This window comes from Chionomys nivalis, chromosome 20 (assembly GCF_950005125.1).
Source record: "Chionomys nivalis chromosome 20, mChiNiv1.1, whole genome shotgun sequence".
Lineage (NCBI taxonomy): Eukaryota > Metazoa > Chordata > Mammalia > Rodentia > Cricetidae > Chionomys > Chionomys nivalis.
Window position 1 is genome coordinate 25,356,158 of NC_080105.1, and position 19,563 is coordinate 25,375,720.

The 19,563-nt window shown below is 39.0% G+C and overlaps 1 protein-coding gene across 3 annotated transcripts in view; it reads right to left on the reverse strand.

Annotated features, from left to right (window-relative positions):
* The window catches only part of Aga (aspartylglucosaminidase), a 62,632-nt gene extending 44,764 nt beyond the window's left edge, over positions 1-17,868 (reverse strand). The window contains exons 1-10 of one of the 3 annotated variants that reach the window (XR_009055693.1): positions 17,686-17,868; positions 15,773-15,926; positions 15,104-15,216; positions 14,190-14,302; positions 11,984-12,095; positions 11,106-11,181; positions 9,854-9,961; positions 9,062-9,195; positions 6,314-7,530; positions 4,619-5,612 (exon numbers count right to left, since the gene is read on the reverse strand). Coding sequence is in view for 2 of the 3 variants with exons in the window: in XM_057753001.1 (XP_057608984.1) it covers positions 7,430-7,530; positions 9,062-9,195; positions 9,854-9,961; positions 11,106-11,181; positions 11,984-12,095; positions 14,190-14,302; positions 15,104-15,216; positions 15,773-15,926; positions 17,686-17,812 (1,038 nt within the window). In the remaining variant the exon portion in view is untranslated. Of the gene's footprint in view, positions 1-4,618; positions 7,531-9,061; positions 9,196-9,853; positions 9,962-11,105; positions 11,182-11,983; positions 12,096-14,189; positions 14,303-15,103; positions 15,217-15,772; positions 15,927-17,685 lie in introns of those variants that run through there. The other 2 variants (XM_057753001.1, XM_057753002.1) reach the window with 2 other exon arrangements.
* Between the last annotated feature and the right edge of the window lie 1,695 nt (positions 17,869-19,563).

The following is a 19,563-nucleotide window of genomic DNA, read 5'->3' on the forward strand; positions in this document are numbered from 1 at the left end:
TCATCAACACACCATCAACATATCCTTGTGTTTCTCAGTTACAACTTCATGACACCAGTGGAACATATTTCCAAGTGTTCCTGTTTACCAACTGAGCCTTTTGAACATGTGTTACATCACCTTTACATAAGCATGACCCAAATTTCATCCATCATCCTTCCTTCTCGATTTGTGTCAAATTAAGCATGTGTACAAATGCACTCCTTCACTGAGCACCTTCTGGAATATGAATTCCCCTAAAATGTAATCTTATATGAGTTTGTTCAGTCTTCCCAAATAAAATTGCCACACTTCTGTTCAAGAGAGCATTGCTTTGGAAATCACACTCACGTTCCACAATCTGCTATCAATACTATTTCTTCATTTGCTGTTTATTGGCTATGATTGCTTTGGCTTTGTAAGCGTCAAGATGAGAACACATTGCATTTCCTTATGAGAGGACTGACTAAGTGGGCAAGACCTACCTTGAATGTGGGCAGTCTGATTCATAGGCCTAGAGGCCTGGCTGGAGCAAAAGGCTAAAATATGGAAAATTCCACTAGTGTAATGTTCTCTCCTGGCCACCATGATGTGAGCTAATCTGCCCCATCATACCCTCTCTGCTATTGTGCACAGAAACTCTGAAATTGTGAACCAAGCAGATTTGCCCTGTATTACTTATTTCACATTGTGATGATTCTTATTGCCAACGTGATTGGATTAGTAAATAACTGGGGGGATTTAAAAACTAGTAAATAACCAGAATCCAAAGAAGACATTTGAGGATGGTTGTGAGGACATTTACAAAGACAACTGGATTATGAGACACTGACTTACTGACTGGAATAATACCTTCATTGGTATAAGAAAAGAAGGTAGGAAATGAAGCCTAACTCAGGAATGAGTCAATTTGTGTTTGGGAGCTGGGCCTTCCCTGATCTAGTCCTGTATTTCCTGTGTGATTTTGGTCTGCCACAATATAACCCTCTCTGCATGCTGACCCTCCCGTGACAGACTGACCTCTGACACTGTGAACCACAATAAGTAATTTCTCTTCTTAAGTTGTTGTCTCAGGTGTTTTGGTCAGTGACATGGAAAAGTAACTTATAGAGAAAATAGATACCAGTGAAGTGGGGTCACTGTTGTAAATAAACCTGTGCGTCAGGCCCTGAAGCAGAAAGAATTTAGATAAGTGTGGAACAACATGCAAGAGAAAGCCTAGAATACTACAAGTAGACCTTGATGTGTGATTCTATTCAGAATGCAGAAAAGCCGATGGTGAAAGATATGTGGACTGCAAAGACTATGGTTATGAGGTTTCAGACAGAAACGAGGACTCTTGAGAATAGAACTATAGTCTGTTCATGCGATATGCTGTCAAGGAATTTCTCTATAATTTGTCCTTGCTCTGAGATTTTGAGTGCAGCTGAATTGAAAAGTAAAGGCCTAATTTTTCTGATTGAATATTGTGTGCCCCTCTCTGAGGGAGATATAAATAAATGTTAACACACCACAGATAGGAAATTGAAGGCAAAAATATGGACAGCGACATAGTCTAACTTGGTAAACCAATGAGTTTCATTGGGGTTACTTACAGGTATGGCAAAGGGTTACTTGCAGTAGAAATGACTCAGTGCAGTGAAGAGAGTCAGTCCAAGTGTGTGATCATGGGGGATGCAAAGGCAAGGTCATAGTGGTGACAATGAGTAAGGCCTCTGAGCCTTGCAGCATAACACTTCCCCAGTGGCTTCTCGAGGAGCCAGAGGACCTCAATATCTTTCTCACTGAGTTTCAGTTTGCTATGCTCTGATCCTCCATTGCTACTCTCCTATTTCTCCCTCTCAGATTGGGAATTTCTGTCTGTGCTTTAATCAATCAGTGATCTGTCAATCAATCAATTTTGTGTGCTGGAGGTTGTACCCATGTGTGCCATAATCTGTGTGGGACCCAGAGGACAACATATGGGATTCAGTTCTCTCTGAAGGTTCTAGAGACTGAACTCAGGCTATTAGGCTTGGTAATAAGGGTCTTTGCCAGCTGAGCACATCTTGCTGGCCCTGTGTCTAATTTTATAGGGGATTACAGTGTACAGTCAGCCATAATTCTCAGAGGAACCTTTGGACTTGAATTTTTGTTATTAAAACCCTCAGAAGTATGAGGAATCAAAAAGGATGAACTTCACATTAGGAGATGAAAAGAATCTCTTGGGGGCAGGGGGTAGATTGCTAGAGTTTAAAGATGCGTCCTTGGATATCAAGTTGGTAAGGTTTGCTCTACAGTGCTGAAAGGATTCACTACAGTAGATTCTCTTGCCTTTGAGCGGTATATACGGGCTCCAGCCTGGATGGAATAAGAGGGGACAAATGCCTGGAGGGCATTCTTGAACGCTACTGTGGTACCACGACACTCTGGTTCTAGAAGGTGTTCTGTTGATTCTTTCAGATTTGCTACAGGACTGTGCATTTCATTTGGGAGCAAGACAGCTTTTTCCTCTTCTGTCTCCTTTCTATACCATTTTCTCTCCTTGTCCTTTTGTAAATTTTGCTCTATTAAGATGTTGAAAAGGAAAGGTAAAAGCAGATGACCGAAATACTTTAAATATTGGACTGCTAGACAATATATTACATGTCTGAAGAAGGCTTTCTGTTTCAGACAGGGCCTTCGTTGAAGAATGGGAAGGGATCTTGTCTGAGACACTTTCATAAGAGCACTAACCCCATCTCTAAAGTTAATGCTCTCATGATTCAACAATTTCCCAGAGGCCCTATCTCCTTTATTATCACCTTGAGCACCAGACTCGGCGAATGAATTTGGGAAGGAGCGAGACCAACATCAGACTGTAGCAGTAGGTGCTTTATTTTTATTCCTTCAGTGTAGATAACTGAGACACAATCAAATCAAGCTAATTGTCAAGTTCACATAGTTAATCACTGGCAGAGAACAGGGTCTGAATTCAAGTAATTAAGTTCATTTAAGGCAGTGTGTGTGCCTCCGCGTGCGTCTAATATACTGCATTATCTTAAAACTGTCTCTCTAGAGGGAAGATGGATCACAATTTAATGTCTGCCAATCCGTGTAATGTATGTAGCACTGTCATGAACTACACTGCCTTGGCCTCATGGAATGAAACCAAGCTAGCTTGCATTGTCTGACATTTATTTTACTACAAATCTGGTTTTCTTTTTGACCTTATTTACAATGAACAGAACAAGTCTTAATTATAATGAACAGAACAAAAAAAGATGAAAAATGTCGGTTTTGTTTAGAAATGGAAAGAAGTATTTTGACATTCATGGTGCTCAAGGGTTTTACACGAGTCAGAAAGAAATGAGATCGATTATAAGCAATTAGAATAACTTTGTTTACCTCTATTATTTCTAAGATTCTGATTTTCTTAAAAATATTATATGTCACCATTCACATTATAGAAATAAGATTTTAATTAGTGAAAATAAATGAGCAAACACATCTAATGCGCCACTCGGAAAGGTCACAAGTTTAAATCAAATGACCAATTCTTAATGCAGTATCCGTGCACTGGAACCATAAATAACTTTCCTCCCCTTAACTCAGAGGCAAATAGGTTGGACACAGCAGCTCCGACTTCCATTATATCCACGTTGAATGTGGTCATTTTTTATCCTTTAAGTAGATGTGATTTCCTCAGTAGTAAAATATGACTTTCTTTTTCTAAAACTGGCTGACCCTAGGTTATATAATAAAACAGAAATCACGGAACACTTATTCAGCACAATTCATATTTTGAGGACCTCATCAACTCATCTTGTAATTGTGTAAGAGAGTTGAAAACTTACTGTGTAATATGTGACAAGTTTAATAATCAAAAAAAACAAACCAAGGCCAGCCTAGTCTACAAGAGCTAGTTCCGGGACAGGCACCCAGGCTACAGAGAAACCCTGCCTCGAAAAACTAAAAAAAAAACAAAAACAAAAAACCAAAAGCCTGGGATCTTAACCAAGAATTGACCAGAAAAAATGACAAAAATACATTAATTTATTTTTAGAATTGCTTTCCAATTAAGATGTATGTCAGCAATAGATATATTCAAATAAATTTGAATTGTACAATTTTAATTGTACTATTAATGACCCTAGATTAACTTTCTTGTTCTTGGGGTTATATTCAATCACAGCACATCAGGACTCATGATATTTGAAAGAAATGTTCAATAGTTTAAAATTATGGGCTTTGAAGATATATTGCCTGGGTACGAAATATCAACTAAAATACACTACCTATGATTTACCATCTAAAGTCAAAAGAAATCACTTGATTGTTGATATTGAAGATAGGTATTTTTGTAAATATAGTACAAATGTCTATTTTTAATTAAAGACAATACAATAAGTCAAGGTCTCCTAAGAATACTTTGAAACAGGAGGAAATGTGAACTTCATGAAATATTTAATATTTTGTGTGAAGTATTCTGTGTCACCTGTTAAAACTTGTATTAGTCACCATCTGAATATTTTGTTTAGTTACCATTTAGATGATTTAGATGGGCTTCCTAAATAAGGGCTATTTTCATCATCTTCTGGCTCAACTCAAATAAATTAGTGAAAACTAACAATCTCACCTGCAAACAAATTAGCCTGTTACACTGTCATCAAAGCTGGAAGACAGAATGGAAGGCACGTCTGAGACAAAGAGCTTGCTTGCTCGCCCCACCCCATGGTTTTAGAGGATCAAATGAGAGACAAACAGGACCAGGGATGGAGTGCCTTTGGGAGCTAGCCTGGCTTTGATCCACCTGTGGCACCTCCTCTCCCTGGTGCCCGAGTGTTTATTCCAGAAAGAGTCTACAACGTGAGCATGACACATGGTCTTGGGAAATCTCAGTCTTTTATTAGGGGCTGCAAACAAAGCCACCTGCCATTTTCCTCACAGAGAAACAGAACAGTATTAGACACAAACAAATGTGCCCTCTCGCGCGGGGGGTGGGGTGGGGGGAACTTCTCAGTCTTGTAAGATTTCTGCTCTAGGAACATCCTTAAAAACAGTTCCTGAATACACGGCAGTACCATGCTGGTGTGAATGCTTTTTTCCCCCCTACATTGTCAGGAATCACTAAATACAGGTGTATAGGCTTCTTTGAAAAAAAAAATATGAGAGATTCCTTAGGAAAACATCATCTGGAACTATCCCCAACACTTTAAAAACATTTTTAGAATGAATATTTTATCACCGTCTTCCTGGTTATCTTTGTCTAAGCAGGAAAAGAAATTCATTTTGAGGTTTTTAAATAATCATATTGTTTTAGAAGTGTTCACAAAACTCTTTACCTGATTGGTGTATTTTATATATTAGTTAGGATAGTCTATACTGAATCATAATTTATTTCCACTGGGTACTGTCAGGGATGTCTGCTCATTATAATTTTCAAGGACACAAGCAGTTGGGAGCAGCAATCAGCATGTTGCCATGCTTGACAAAATACAAAAAAAAAAAAAAAATCTGGGAAGGTCTCACACTCCAAATTCACTCAAAATGCATTTCCAGAACCACTCAGCCGCTTGTAGTAGATCAGAGGAAGCAAGAGCAACACTACCACACGCAGGAATGTGGAGTTGGCAATGGTTCGTGGAAAGGACTCGGCGGGACTTATACCGTGGCTAACAGAAATAAGAATCAACATATAAGAAGTCATTAGTGAAATAGTCATAGAAAATTATCCCAGTATGAGTCAGTGCAAATATGTGAAGAATGTGAAATTATCAACATTTTTAGAACAGACTGAGGTTAATAGTTTTCTCATTGCCTGTTGCCTTAGACATATACTCTTGAGTAGTGTTCATATGAATCCTTCGGGGAAATAATCTAGGTATTTCCTCTTTCTGACATCAAACACTTCCTTTGTAAAGGACCATTACTAAACTGGGCTAAAACTATTTAGTATTTCAAGTAGTTTAAGCATTCTTATTAAACTGGGTTCAAATTTAAGTACTCTAAACTCTGTGCTGGTAGCAGACATTTTGAAAGTCGCTTCCCAAGTAATTGGGATAGGTAGGATTGCCTGAGAACAAATATCATGGGTTATTTTCAAAAGGTAACAAATACTTGTGTGTATTAAAAAAACATGAACAAGGAAGTCAGGACCGCGAGGGGTGCGCCCACCCACTGTGATAATGGGGCTGATCTAATGGGAGCTCACCAAGGCCAGCTGGACTGCAACTGATGGAGGATGTGATCAAACTGGACTCTCTGAAAGTGGTGGACAATGAGGGCTGACTGAGAAGCCAAGGACAGTGGCACTGGGTTTTGATTCTACTGCATGTACTGACTTTGAGGGAGCCTAGTCTGTTTGGATGCTCACCTTCCTAGTCCTGGATGAAGGGGGAAGGACCTTGGACTTCCCACAGAGCAGGAAACCCTGATTGCTCTTTGGACTGGAGAGGGATGGGGAGGGAGGAGGAGGAGGGAAGAGGGGGAGGAAAATGGGAGGAGGGGAGGAGGTGAAAATTTGTAATAATAATAATAATAAAGAACAAAATAAAGAAAACAAAAAAAACAGTACTAACAGTATTGACAACAATATAATACATCCATCTTATTAATGACTATAGATTAAAGCAATGACGATTTTGGAGTAAAAAATAAGTTTGAGAAATCAGACGTATGGTGTGTCTGTACTTGTCAGTCATGGATAGATGATACAGAAATTTGGAAACAATGCCAAGCTAGACAATATACTTATTGACATTTTCTAATGCAACCCCTACCTTGGTGCAAGAGATTAGTAAAATTATAAAAAAGAATTCCTTATGTGAATTCAAAAGAAATGATCTATACTGAATATTAGTTGTCCAAAGATCAGAGATTTCTATGGAATAGTAACTTTCCCCTACTGAGTACTCCATCAACGAGAAATCCAAAGAAAATCAAGTAACACTTATCAGCTTTTCATAATATATAGAATAAAAACCATATATTTTAATAGCATTATTCCTGCTTAAAGCTATTAAAGAACATTAGGTAAAACCAAAATGGTCACCCGTAAGGGACATATCAGTATAACATCAGAAATTCAATTGGTCGAATCCTCTGAGATAGCGTTAGTATGTCCCTGGACCAGGCATGCCTGTGTACTCTGAGTACTCAAATACAGATATTGTATTACTACAGCATTGTGAAAATAAGTCCTCACTATAGACCTTTCTTGCCACAATGATTAGAAATCCAAATATCTCTTAAAGCTTCAAAAATACATCATACAATATGCATGTTCATTTGCAAGTGGGAAACAGACCTTAAATAAAAATAAATAAGTAAAAATTTAGGTACTGAAATGTCACTGCAGCATAATTTATTTTTGCGCTTAACTCACACAAGAACTTGAAATAAATGAAGACCACTACATGATGTCGGCGAGCAACTTTCCCAGCCCTACTTTCTTTCCTCTTTAAACGCACATGCTAACGGACAAAAGGGATTAGATGCAGTCTACTTTTTCTTCAGTTGGCTGACTTTGTAGAGAATTATAAACCATGAAATGAAATTGAGTAAATGTTGGAAGTTTGTTGCAAGCAGCACCTTGAGTCAAAAAAAGGAGACAGAGGGTTACTGGAGGCATGTCTCAGAACCAAGAAAGATAACATTTGCCTAGACATTGGCTCTTGCATGCCTATGTTCACATAGTATATGTATGTATATAATCTACATGCTACCCTTTATAGTGGTAGTTGGTGGTCATAGAAGAGGAAATAAGGTGGTAATATAGTTTTTTAAAAACTTATTTTATTTTATGTGTCTAAGTATTTGCCTGGATGTATGTGTCTGGTGTCAGGAGGTCAGAAGAAGACAGACACCCTGAAACTGGAGTACAGATGGCTGAGAGCCACCTTGTGGGTACTAGGACCCAAACATCAGACCTGTGCCAGAACAAGTGCTCTGAATTTCTGAGTCATTTCTCCAGCCCTTAACTCACCCTGGGAACATCGGACAAGCAGCTGGTTCCCTTGCTGTCGCTCTAGTATTTCACTCTTCCAACCCTTTCTTAGGAGAAATTACCAAAGCTTTTATTTTCCTAGCAACAAGAACATGCTCTTACCTGTAAGTCCTTTCTAAATGCCTGCTTCCCTTCCACCCTGCTCTTTCACTCTCAAAGAAGGCAAGAAGAGTTGTTTGCCAATATGCTTTCTAAGTTTAGTTTCTGTTTGCACACCTGCGGGGTAGAGGTCCGTCTGCCATGACTTTATTAGGAAAGAGTCCAGTTTTAATTTTATAGTAAGATAATTAGTATCTTCCCACCCTACCAAATGTAAATTTGGGCCTTCTGTGGCTTATCTGTTAAAAGGGAATCATTAAACTGCCTTATTTCATCCATAAAGCAGCCCCCATAACTTTCTTTGACTCTTCTATCTCAGAACTTAAAAAAGAATGCGGAATTCTTCAAACGAGCTCTTCAAACACAAAAGTGTGGGAAGTAAAAGATCAAAGAACAGAAATGAGCAGTCTAACCTAATAAGCTCTATTGATCGGGAAGCTGCGCATATTCTCCATCTGAAAGCACAGTGATGAGAACCAGCATGGTTGACCTTAAATGCTTCGCAGCTGTGATTGGCTCATATGGAAAGCAAACAGAATAGGAGACATGCCAAGCACTGCCACAGTACCACTGCTGGCCTGTCTGGCTGACTCAGTAGTAAACGGTTTTGTTCTGCAGAGCCAAGAGATTCGAAATGACTGAAATGTTTTAATGAATGAGAAAGAAGTAAGGGAGATTAACTTGTCCCCACCATCTCTAGGCAAGAAAAGCATCGGACTAAATTAGCCTGTCAACATGTGCTCCGGGCCAAAACTACACTTTTAGGATATGTGCAGAAGACAAGAACTGACAGCCCAAAAGTAGCCCATGACAACCAGCAGCCAAACAATATAAGGTTTTAAGCACATATTTTAACATTTTACAGGTATTGACAGCTCATTATTGATGTTCACTCAGAACTTTACAGACCCCCTTTTCAGATAGAACACGGCATATTGGGTGCTCAGACATTTAGAAGTGTGTTTCCTTTATAATCACTAGTAAATTCAGACAAACAAAAACACAGATCTAACTTACCAAAACTTCCTGTCACATTGGCACATATCACAGCCCCAAAGAATTCCGGATAATACTTCTGAATTCTTAAAATCACTTTCTGGCAAGCTGTGAATGGGTCGTCTCCTCTTCTCATATATTCTACAGCTTGGTAGCTAATTGAAATAGAGGTGACAACTTAATATAAGAGAACAGAATAAACACTAACTTCACCTTAGTCGAAGCTGACGTCAGAAAATCTGAACCGACCATACTGTCACACTTAGAATACCTATGAATGAACACGAGTCAGTAATTCCTGTCACAGCCTTAACATCAGGGCAAGCAAGCTCTGCTACAATGTCATCTCTTCAACTCATCCACCGTTAATTTCAGACGAGGGCGATTTTTTTTGACTTTGGCTGAATAACTGTCATTTTAGTAATACCAGTCAGAAGTCACAAATAGAGGTTACATTAGCATGGGGAAAGAAGCTACAATCTTGGGAGAAAATCCCGCACGTGTTCAGGACATCCAGCGGTAGTTTTTCTACTTCACCATGGCCTTGCGTCAGTTCATTAAACACAGCAGAAGCATTCTCCCTGACGAAGCACAGTAAGGCACTTTTCATTCCCCAAGATAATGGTGACTCAAGGTAATGATTACAAACGAAATGGCGACAACAACAACAAACCAAAATACCTTACACGGTCTCACGAAAGACTCTTCTGCACATGAATTAGGAAAACACGCTACAAAAATCGATTGACTATGTCCTGACATGACACAACTGTTCTAAGCATCTCTAAAATTGACAAAGGTAAGAAGTCACACCTAGGCAGGAAGCGCAGGAGTATGTCGCCATCCCCTGTGGCTGCAGCTGCCCCAGCCATGTCATCAGCATAGGCCCCAGCTCCAGGTACCGGTGAGTCTCCTACACGACTTGGTGCGTAGAGAAGAGAACAATTTAGAACAGGAAACCAAGTAAACTAAATCATGTTATGAACTGTTTCAAAATTAGGGGCTGTTTTCACAGTGTGCCACTGGTTACTGCTTTAAGTAGATTCCTCACTAGATTGCATTTCCGCTTGTTTATTAACTATAGTTTTCAGACAGCTACGTTAATTATATGACTTTCTTTTCAGATAGATGTGCAGTGTAACAAAACTGAATTAGAGAAAAAGATTAAAATATTGGTTTGTCTATAGCAGAGAGCGGGTAGTTGGAGAGATGTTGGCTGGCAGAAAAAGAAAAGAAATTTTAATTAAAATGGGAGGAATGGATTCTAGAGATGTGCGACATTTAATAACACATTTGATATGTAACCACTAAGCGTATATATTTTAAAAAGCGTGTGAGATAATACATAAGTTAAATAGCTTGGCTCAGCTATTTCACATGTTTACATAAATGAAAATAGCATGTTTTACTTCAAAACTACATCCTTTTACTATCAGTTCAAATTTTAAGCAAAATCTTGTCGTCAGTTTGTTGTATCGAATCACACAGATTTACAGTGACTGTTCTATTATTACACCTTTCTTAATGTCTGCAGTACTTGAATAGTTCTGAATTCTTTTCTTACACTGCTTCTATGTAAGGTGTCAAACTTTTATCAGTTCCTCCTTTTAATAAACCTACTTAATGCCTTTGTTCTACTTAAAACAACAACCCTCCTACACACACACACACACACACACACACACACACACACACACTCCACTTCTGTTCCAGCCAGCAGAAGCCCTCAACCTGAAGTGTACTACTTGTATACACTGGTTGCATTGGCCGTCTGTTGCGTGTGCTCCTTCAGCCCTCTGTGTTCAGATCCCAGTCTCCACTACCACTAGACTGACGACATCACTAACTACTCAGGATCCAGACTAACCCAACACTCCTGAACTCTGAAGCCCTGGCTGTGATGCTTGCTTTGGCCAGTCTCACATGGCACCATGCTTCTTTCACACTTGTCTGTTAGGGAAGGGTTTCAGTTTTGTATTTGGTACCCTATAGAAGCCCTCGCATATATAGCTTTACATTGAATACATAGCTGAGATGAGAAATCTGCTCTTGGGGAAACACTAACCCAGGTATTTTGAATTTTAAACCATTTGTAGATGTGCCCGCAGCGGTATGTCCCGTCTTATGGATTACAACCACACCTAGAGGTTAAAAAAAAAAAAAAAAAGTAAGTACCCAATGCTTCCTTTAAATATAGCCAAATAATGGATCAGATGATGACTGCTGTGTTTGAAGGATGTTTATAATCCATCAAGTCTATGGTATTGTGCTTTTACATACCTATTCTATTAAGAAAATAAAGTATGTTCTCTCATTAATTACAGGTAGGATAAAAGGAAAAATTAAGAATATTGAAAACTGTATCAGTGATATTATACTACTCTAATGACTTGGTTTCATAGTATCATTGGCCAAAAAAAGCCAAGAAAAACAAAACAAAACAAAAAACCCAAACTCATACTCTTACTCTTCAAATCTACCAGGTACTTTCAGAACCTTTTCAAAGGCAATTCTCCCCCCAAATCATTCATTTTGATTAAGAGAACTTGTCAATAATGTAGCTTAGAAAAATTATTACAATTCATTTTATATAATAGCAAATTACATGAAATAATCAAAGCATTAAATATTAACAATTTGATAATCTACAATTTAATAGTCAATGGATATTTGGTGTATTGTGTAATTACAAAACTTTATATAGATGCTAAAACAAAATTATATTTATGTATTACAAGCATGAATTTGTATGTGTTTAAGCTCATTATATATGTATATATGTGCATTTATATATAGTGAGAGAAAGATACACATAAGGGTGTATTCACTTGGCATTTAAAATAATGAAAGCTAGCTAACTTCTGGAACACTAATAAAAATGAATATGAGCTACAGAATATCATAACTAAAATAATCAATAAAATTGTATAAAAAGTAAATTACCAATAGTATCATGACCATGGATATCCACTTCTTTTTCAACAGGACTGCCCTTCTCTAAGACACCAGATGGTTTGTAGGGTCCACAGTATTTTGAAGGATCTGGTATAACTTTCTGTAAACAGGATTCAAGTGTTTTGGTTAAAAGGGTGTTTTAAGAATTGGCAAAAAAAGATTTAAGTCGCAGTAAGTATGCCATATTAATGCAATGCAGTTAAATTAGAATAATAGAACAATAGAAATAATAACAGAAAGACCCTTGGAAATCCCCAAATATTTAGAAAATAAATAATACTTTAAAAATGACCCGTGTATCAAAGGAAAAAGCTAAAGTGTAAATGAGAATGCATTTCTAAATGAGTAAATAAAACAGTCTTTCATCCTACTGCCAAAAAAAAAAAAAAAAAAGAATTGGCAAATAATTGTGTAAAACTGCTAATCACTGGTTGTAAACCAAAAAGACATCAGTAACTAAGAACTCAAAAATTCACTTAATCTTACGTGAAAACTGAGGATTCTCAAAATTGCATTCTATTGATGAGATAGATACAAGACAAAGACCAAGTCGATGGATGCCCTCTTTATATCCATGCAATCCTTAGAATAATGGCAGACATCAAGTTTTTTTTTAGAATTACATATTAGCCACAATGGAACAAGTACCTAGCCTAACCTTTATCTGTCACAATATGGTTCCCAGATGATAAATTCTGAGATTTCAAGAAAAATCTGCTTTAAAAGAATGTTTACTTTCAATCTAGGTTTATAAGGTATCTAACTACAGACATATGGCATTGTCAGCTCTAACCTTCACACTTGAGAACTGCCCACTCCAGTTATAATAAAACAGAACTGCCCAAAATGTCATGTTGTAAGCATTTTATGAGTTTGTGTTTGGTACCTCACATCTTTGGCTCTCTTCAGCTTCCTGTAGCCTGCAAACCCTAGACTGACCCCTATGGTTGCAGCCACTATATAGTGGCTGTCTAAGACTCCTTTAAATATTATAAGTACAGGAATACACCAATACATTTAGATTGTCTGAACAGATTGGTATTAAGCTAAATACTTAATACAGGTTCAGTATCCCTTATTTGAAAGGTTTCAGACTAGAAGTGTTTTGGATTTTTTTTTCTTCAGATTTTGGAATTTTTATATGTTCATGAGATATCTTATGAGTGGACAGATGTCTAAGCATAAAATTCACCTATGGTTTATGCCTATCTATATGATTAGTCTGAAGATTACAAATATACACTTTTAGTTGCACTTGTGATTTGATGGCAATTCATTGAATGAAGCAGCATGGCCTTTGGAACTTGCACTGTGGCATTTGCTGGTGCTGAAAGAGTTTTGCACTTCAGATTTTTAGTTTAGGGATGCTCATTTTACTCACACCTATAACATTCATGCACAAGGTTACCATGCAGCTGTTTTATGAAGAATTTTTTTTTGAGCTAAACCCTGAAAACTTTGATAATTATGGTCTAAGAAAGAAACAGATTAGAGACTAAGAAATTCCAAAAAGGAATCTGTGTGGCGAATCTTCTGTGAAACAATCATTGTACCCTGTAAATGTATATTACTCTTATTGGTTAATTAAAAAAAAAAGACTGGCTTTTAGTTAGGCAGTAGAGATTGGGTAGGAGAGATGTACTAGAATTCTGGGAAGAAGGGCAGAGTCACGGGAGATGCAAGCAGAGTTAGAGGAAGCAGGATGGGTAGAATATGAGGTAGCAATCCACGAACCATGTGGCAGAGGGTAGATAAGAAATATGGGTTAATTTAAAATGTAAGAGTTATCTAGTAACAAGCCTGAGCTATTGGCTGAGCATTTACAATAAATAAGTCTTTGTGTGGTTATTTGGGAGTGCTGCCAGCACAGGAAAACTCAGCCTACAAAAATCAAACTGATTTATGCTAAAATTCCTAGTAAAGAAAATTGATTCCACGAATGACAAACCAGAGACCTAGTCAAAATATGGGCAACATACTGCATATATTTCACCAGGATAATGTCTAAGAAATATTTTAGACTTTGGATCTTGTTTCATGAAAATGCAAGCAAAACAATGTTGATGGCGTCTACTCCATTCATCACACAGTGAACCTTCAATTTACAAATTCCTGCCAGAGAGCAGGAGTCATCAACCCCAGGGATCACTCAGCATTTTCAATTTGCTTTTTCATGTTGAATTCACATACATACTCTCCAATAATTTGGCTGGCAATTCCGAGCAAGCCAGTCTGAATGAAGAGCTTTTGAGGCACTGGTAGATAAATTCTCACTGGTAAAACCCATACTTTCAGCAAACTTGGTGGCTGGAGATGAAAGAGAAAAGTATAAGCCCATGCATTTCTAAGCAAAACCATGCACTACAGGCATTCTGGGTCAGCCATCTCTCACATGGGGTATGGAAAGACATCTGAGGAGGGTGGAACATGGGCTTTTAAAGGAGTTTTTGGATGTAAGTAGTTTTTAGGGAGTCATTTCTGGATTTCAGCTTCCCTGTGTCTTTTCTCTCACTATCTATTGGAGACTTTTGGGCCGAGTGCACATTTCTGTTACTGCCTTACTTCTACCATCTCCCATTCCTCCTCTGAAGCTTACCCCTGTCACCTACAGAATTCTCTATTGCTCTAACTAGAGGAAAAAGAACCCAACAGACAAATGAATTCCAAAGACCAAAACACATCCTTCTCAGAGTCTGCGATTCTATTTCAAGCCTATAAGGTTGCTTCATAAATATATTTATCATTATATATTTGTTTATTATAGGCTACTTTATGACCTTCTGCAATGGAACTTGGAAAGGACTCAAGGGACAGTGTAATAGGAGTCTCACACCTGTAGGAAGACAACTGATAGTGACCCTGTTTCAGTAGAAATCACTCACTGACAGATAATAACGCACTGTTTAAAATGCAGTCTGAAAGATAAAGCAGGATTTAGAAGTAACCTATCCAGCTAACCAGACATGAAATAAAACAGTTGTAATTTTAACTTGGATCTCCTTTGGTCTCTACTTCACAGTGAGTTCCACACTTTTTTTTTTTTTTTTTTTTTTTTGCAGTGAGCATAGACAAAAAGACTAGAACAAAATTTCAGTAGGTTAAAAATACCTGACTCCCCTACTAAAAGCGTGTGTGTTGTATGCTCCAGGACTTTCCGAGCCACTCCAATTGCATTTTTAATTCTTCTGAGGTCTCCTACTGCTCCCACATCCATAGCAGTGCTGTAAGGCAACAATACGGGAAGATTTACGGAAGGCATTTTCTATTGGTACTTGACCAGAAAAATTGCATTTCTCTAAGCAGCAATATGTTGAAGGCTAAAACTCCATCTTACCACAGAAGCGAAAACAACCCGTAAAGTTCATGGATTCCCACAGACAAAATTAAAGAACAGAAAGTCAATTTACTGAATATCTCAACAGCTTATTTTAAACACGGCTTTTAAAAGAGGCCTTCAGGCTTCAGGTTACTGAAGCCACAGCAGGTACAGACGGCAGGTAAATCACCGGGTCAGGGGCACAGCTTTGGATTCTGGGCTTCTCATCAGCGAAAGCGACTTAACCACTTACTTTGCCGTGATGACCTACTATCAGGAGGGCCTTTGGGTTTTGCTTTCTTTTTCGGGTTAACTCTTTGTGTTTAGAAAGGACAAGCATCATGAACGTGGAGTGGGCCACACTAATGCAACCTCGCACCTCATTCTCAGAAGAACGCACTCCTGAAGATAAGCCAACCTGACATGAAAGCACAGAGACACGTCCTGCAGAGTGTTCTTACCCATCCATGATCATGGCATCCAGGGTGGTTTCCCCAAGTTCATCGGGACTTCCTCCATAGCCTACTGTGCCATCGCACTGCTCCCTCTCACACACTGCACAGCCATTCTCAACCGCATCCAGGGCAGAACCTCCAGACTCTAATGTCCGCCATGCTGTTAAATTCCAATAGGGCTCATTTATAGGCATATATTTTTCAAAGTGAAATACAACAAGCCAAGAACATTTTGGAAGGCCTATTTAAGCTTTTTTTTCTTTAACATTTATACCACTAAGCCGAAATCTTAAATTATTTTATCAAATCGTACAAAAGTGCTGCAAGGAACTTAAAATGATACAGACAAAAATTATATCACTAGTTACTATTAAAAAGTCAAAGACCTCAGCTCTTAGTGGAAAGTGAGTATCTAACAACCTTATCAGTGTTTCTTCTCTGTAACAAATTCATCATCTTAAACAGGGCAGTGGTGACGCATGCCTTTAATCCCATCACTCTGGCGGCACAGGCAGGCATATCTCTTGTGAGTTCCAGGCCAGCCTGGTCTACAAGAGCTAGCTCCAGGACAGCTAGGGCTGTTACACAGAGAAACCCTGTCTTGAAAAACCAAACCCAAACCAAATAAAAAAACAAACACGTCATCTTTAAGAGGGATAACTGAAACTCTTTGGAAACAGTTGAACTGAACAGCATTTTCAACTACAGCTTTAACATTTTTTCATTGCTTTGTGAGATTGGGTCTTACCATTCGATCAAGCCCAACTGAAAATTCACACATAGCCAATGCATGTCTAGAAGTCTGGATTTCCTACCACCGCTTCCGGAAAGCTGGGGTGACAGCCATGTGTCACACATTAGATGACTAAACTATTCATAACTAACTTGATAGCACTTGTGACAGCAGAACCAACACAATATCACAACAGCAAACAACGTCACGTGGACGAATAAATCTCATCTTCATGCAGCTTCTGAGATAATATTTCAATTATAATTCTCGTTTTCACGAGAATGGATAGATGTGATTCAAGGCCACACAGTGTGTTTCAGAGGTTGCCCAGTTTCCAAATTTTTACGGTGTTCTGTGGACATTCATGTAGAGTGGGTGTGTCTTGAAAGGGCAGCCACTTTACTTGTAAGTCTTTGAAGGTTATATATGTGTGTGTGTGTGTGTGTGTGTGTGTGTGTGGCAGCTAACTCAGAACTGTCCCCTGCACATGACATTGGACTTCCTTTGTTTATTATTAATTGTTTATTATTGTTGGGGTTCTCTTTTTTAGTCTGATTTCTCATTCTCTCTGATTCCTCTGATTCCTATGCATCCCCAACATACAAATTCTCCTACACTCAATTCTGTACCCAATTGTGCCCACAGATGTTTAATATGATAGCAGTCTCAAATGTGACAGGGTTGAAGGCTGTAGGTTACAAACAGCCCCAAGAAACTTACGGATAATTTTAATGTATAATCAAGGGTGGAAGCTATCCATCAGTCTCAGTGACAAGAAAAACATGACAAGCATGGATCAACTGGAACCCAGAGAGTATGGGAGAAACATAAAGCGTTCACAAGAAGTGGCACGTGGGAGACAGAACACATCATGGCAAAAGACTGAGTGCCACAAAAGGTAAGGCAGGTTACCCTTGCAGAATAAAGTAGGAAGGCCTGAGGGTCACAGGTCAGTTAACTGTGGTGCTGGGAGCAATAAATATGCCCGAACCTAACATGCAGCAGTAGCAGGGGGGATGGAGAAAGGGTCAGGTGTCAAAGCGATGCAGGGAGAAGACTGGAAGGAGGCCCGGGTTCTGCAGCTGGCTCCCTCGCCCCTACGTAACTTTATTAGCAGGGCCGAGCGCAGCTTCCCGCAGAGGAGCTCGTACAGCGCGGCCACCCACCCCGGGCCGCCGCTCCGCACCTTCAGCCGTTGCATTCGTAAAAGGCCAAGTGTTGAGGACCAGGGGCAGAAGGCTGGAGCTCTGCGCCAGGGCGATGCCCAGCACCAACGGAAGGAGACGCAAAGGCAGATTCGACTTCCGCGCCATAACAGAACGCCCAGCGGAGCAGCGCGAGAAAAGTCCCACCCAGCCGCGCGCCCAGCGGGCCAGCACGACAAAAGTCTCGGCCAGCGGAGACTCTAAACTCGTGATTCTCCTTTGGTCTCCAGCCAACTCCCTCAACTCTCGCGAGATGAGGCCTTCTGCTGGCCCCCGGAGGCTTTTTTTTTTTTTTTCTGGTGCCGTGGTTCTGTACTGGCCAGCTCTGTGGAGCTTTATTTATTTATTTATTTATTTGTTTCTTTGTTTGTGTTTTGTTTCTTTTTGTGCTGATGTGCTGATACATATACACATTTAGTTCTTTACTAAAGTATAAAGTATACTGCTTAGCTTGCATTTAAAGGTAGATTGACCTCTTTAAAAATGAATATAAAATTATGCAACCCTGAGGGGTACGACATGAGCTTCCGATAACTGACAGATACTATTTGACTTCGACGTACTTGCCGACTTAGATGCACATTAAATGCTGAAAATCAGACCTAACCCATTTTCCGGATTTCCTCAAAAATTGAAAATGATTCTGAATACAGGTGCCGTGTTTTTGCTTAGGACCAGATTCGTTCGAGGTGTGTTTGACACATACTTTCCATCATTTCTTCACCATAGTCTTTTGTAGGACGTCCTTTAGTTACAAATCCCTGAGCTGGAAGGAAAGGACATGCTGGGCAAATAGAAACTTCCCCTTACCTTGCCCACTGAAGTGCAGACTGCTCGCCTCCAGCCAGGAACGCTAACTCCATTCTTTTCAGAAGGTATTTTATTTTATCTTCATGCCTGGCACCATTAAGTACTAAATAAATGTTTGAATAAAAGGAGAAATGGGAGCCTTACATGCGTGGTACCGGCTGCTCCTTTTGATAATTCAGTTGGCACGCAGATGTGTGAGCATGGACCAGTAATCCCATTGGGGCTCTGGGATGCTTGTCCATGTAGCTGAAGGAAGACATAATTTTAAAGAGCATCTATAAATCTATCCAGACTGGTAAAATATGAACTACATGGGAGTTGTGAGGCTTAGAAAATCTTCAAGGTTCTTGTTGACTGGAAACTGGATCTGCAATTTAAACAGCATAAGATAGCCTAGAATTATCCCCAGGCAGGAAAGTGCTATTAAAAAGTTAGGTGTAATTAAAAAGAAACGACACATGATCTTTCTATGGGGTTTTGGAGGAGGCCCAAACTACTTGTGCTGTGCTAATGAGCATGAAGCTCATGCTAGGTGAGATGGGAAAGATGGATGAAACGGAATAAGAAAGCAAGGAAAACACTTATTGTCTTCGGAATTAATTTCCCGTAGCACCTGGGTTGTTATTTATAAGTTCAAAGAACTGAGACATGCCTTCAGAAATTATAAAATATAATACATGGAAAATTGATCTTAGTTCCTGCAGCTCGTTCTTTTGGTGATATAATTCCTTCAGCTGAAAGAACCCAGACTCTTACAGAGGCAACACGGCAAGACAGGCAAATTTAAGGGAACAAGAGAAGGGGAAAACCCTCCCTTTTGGGATCTTAATTTGCCTTTTCTGCTGAGAGTCAAGAAGTTTCAACAAAACTGATAAAGAGATTTTATTTTCTGTAGACATTTGTATTTTCCTAAGGACATCTCAAACAAGAATGCTAAAAATGACAGTCTTTACTTAGACCGGATGTAACCTTGGATTTTTACAGTATTAACACTCCTAGCATATCCTTAGATGGACAAATTTCTGAGATTGAAGGAAATTTTATTTAAA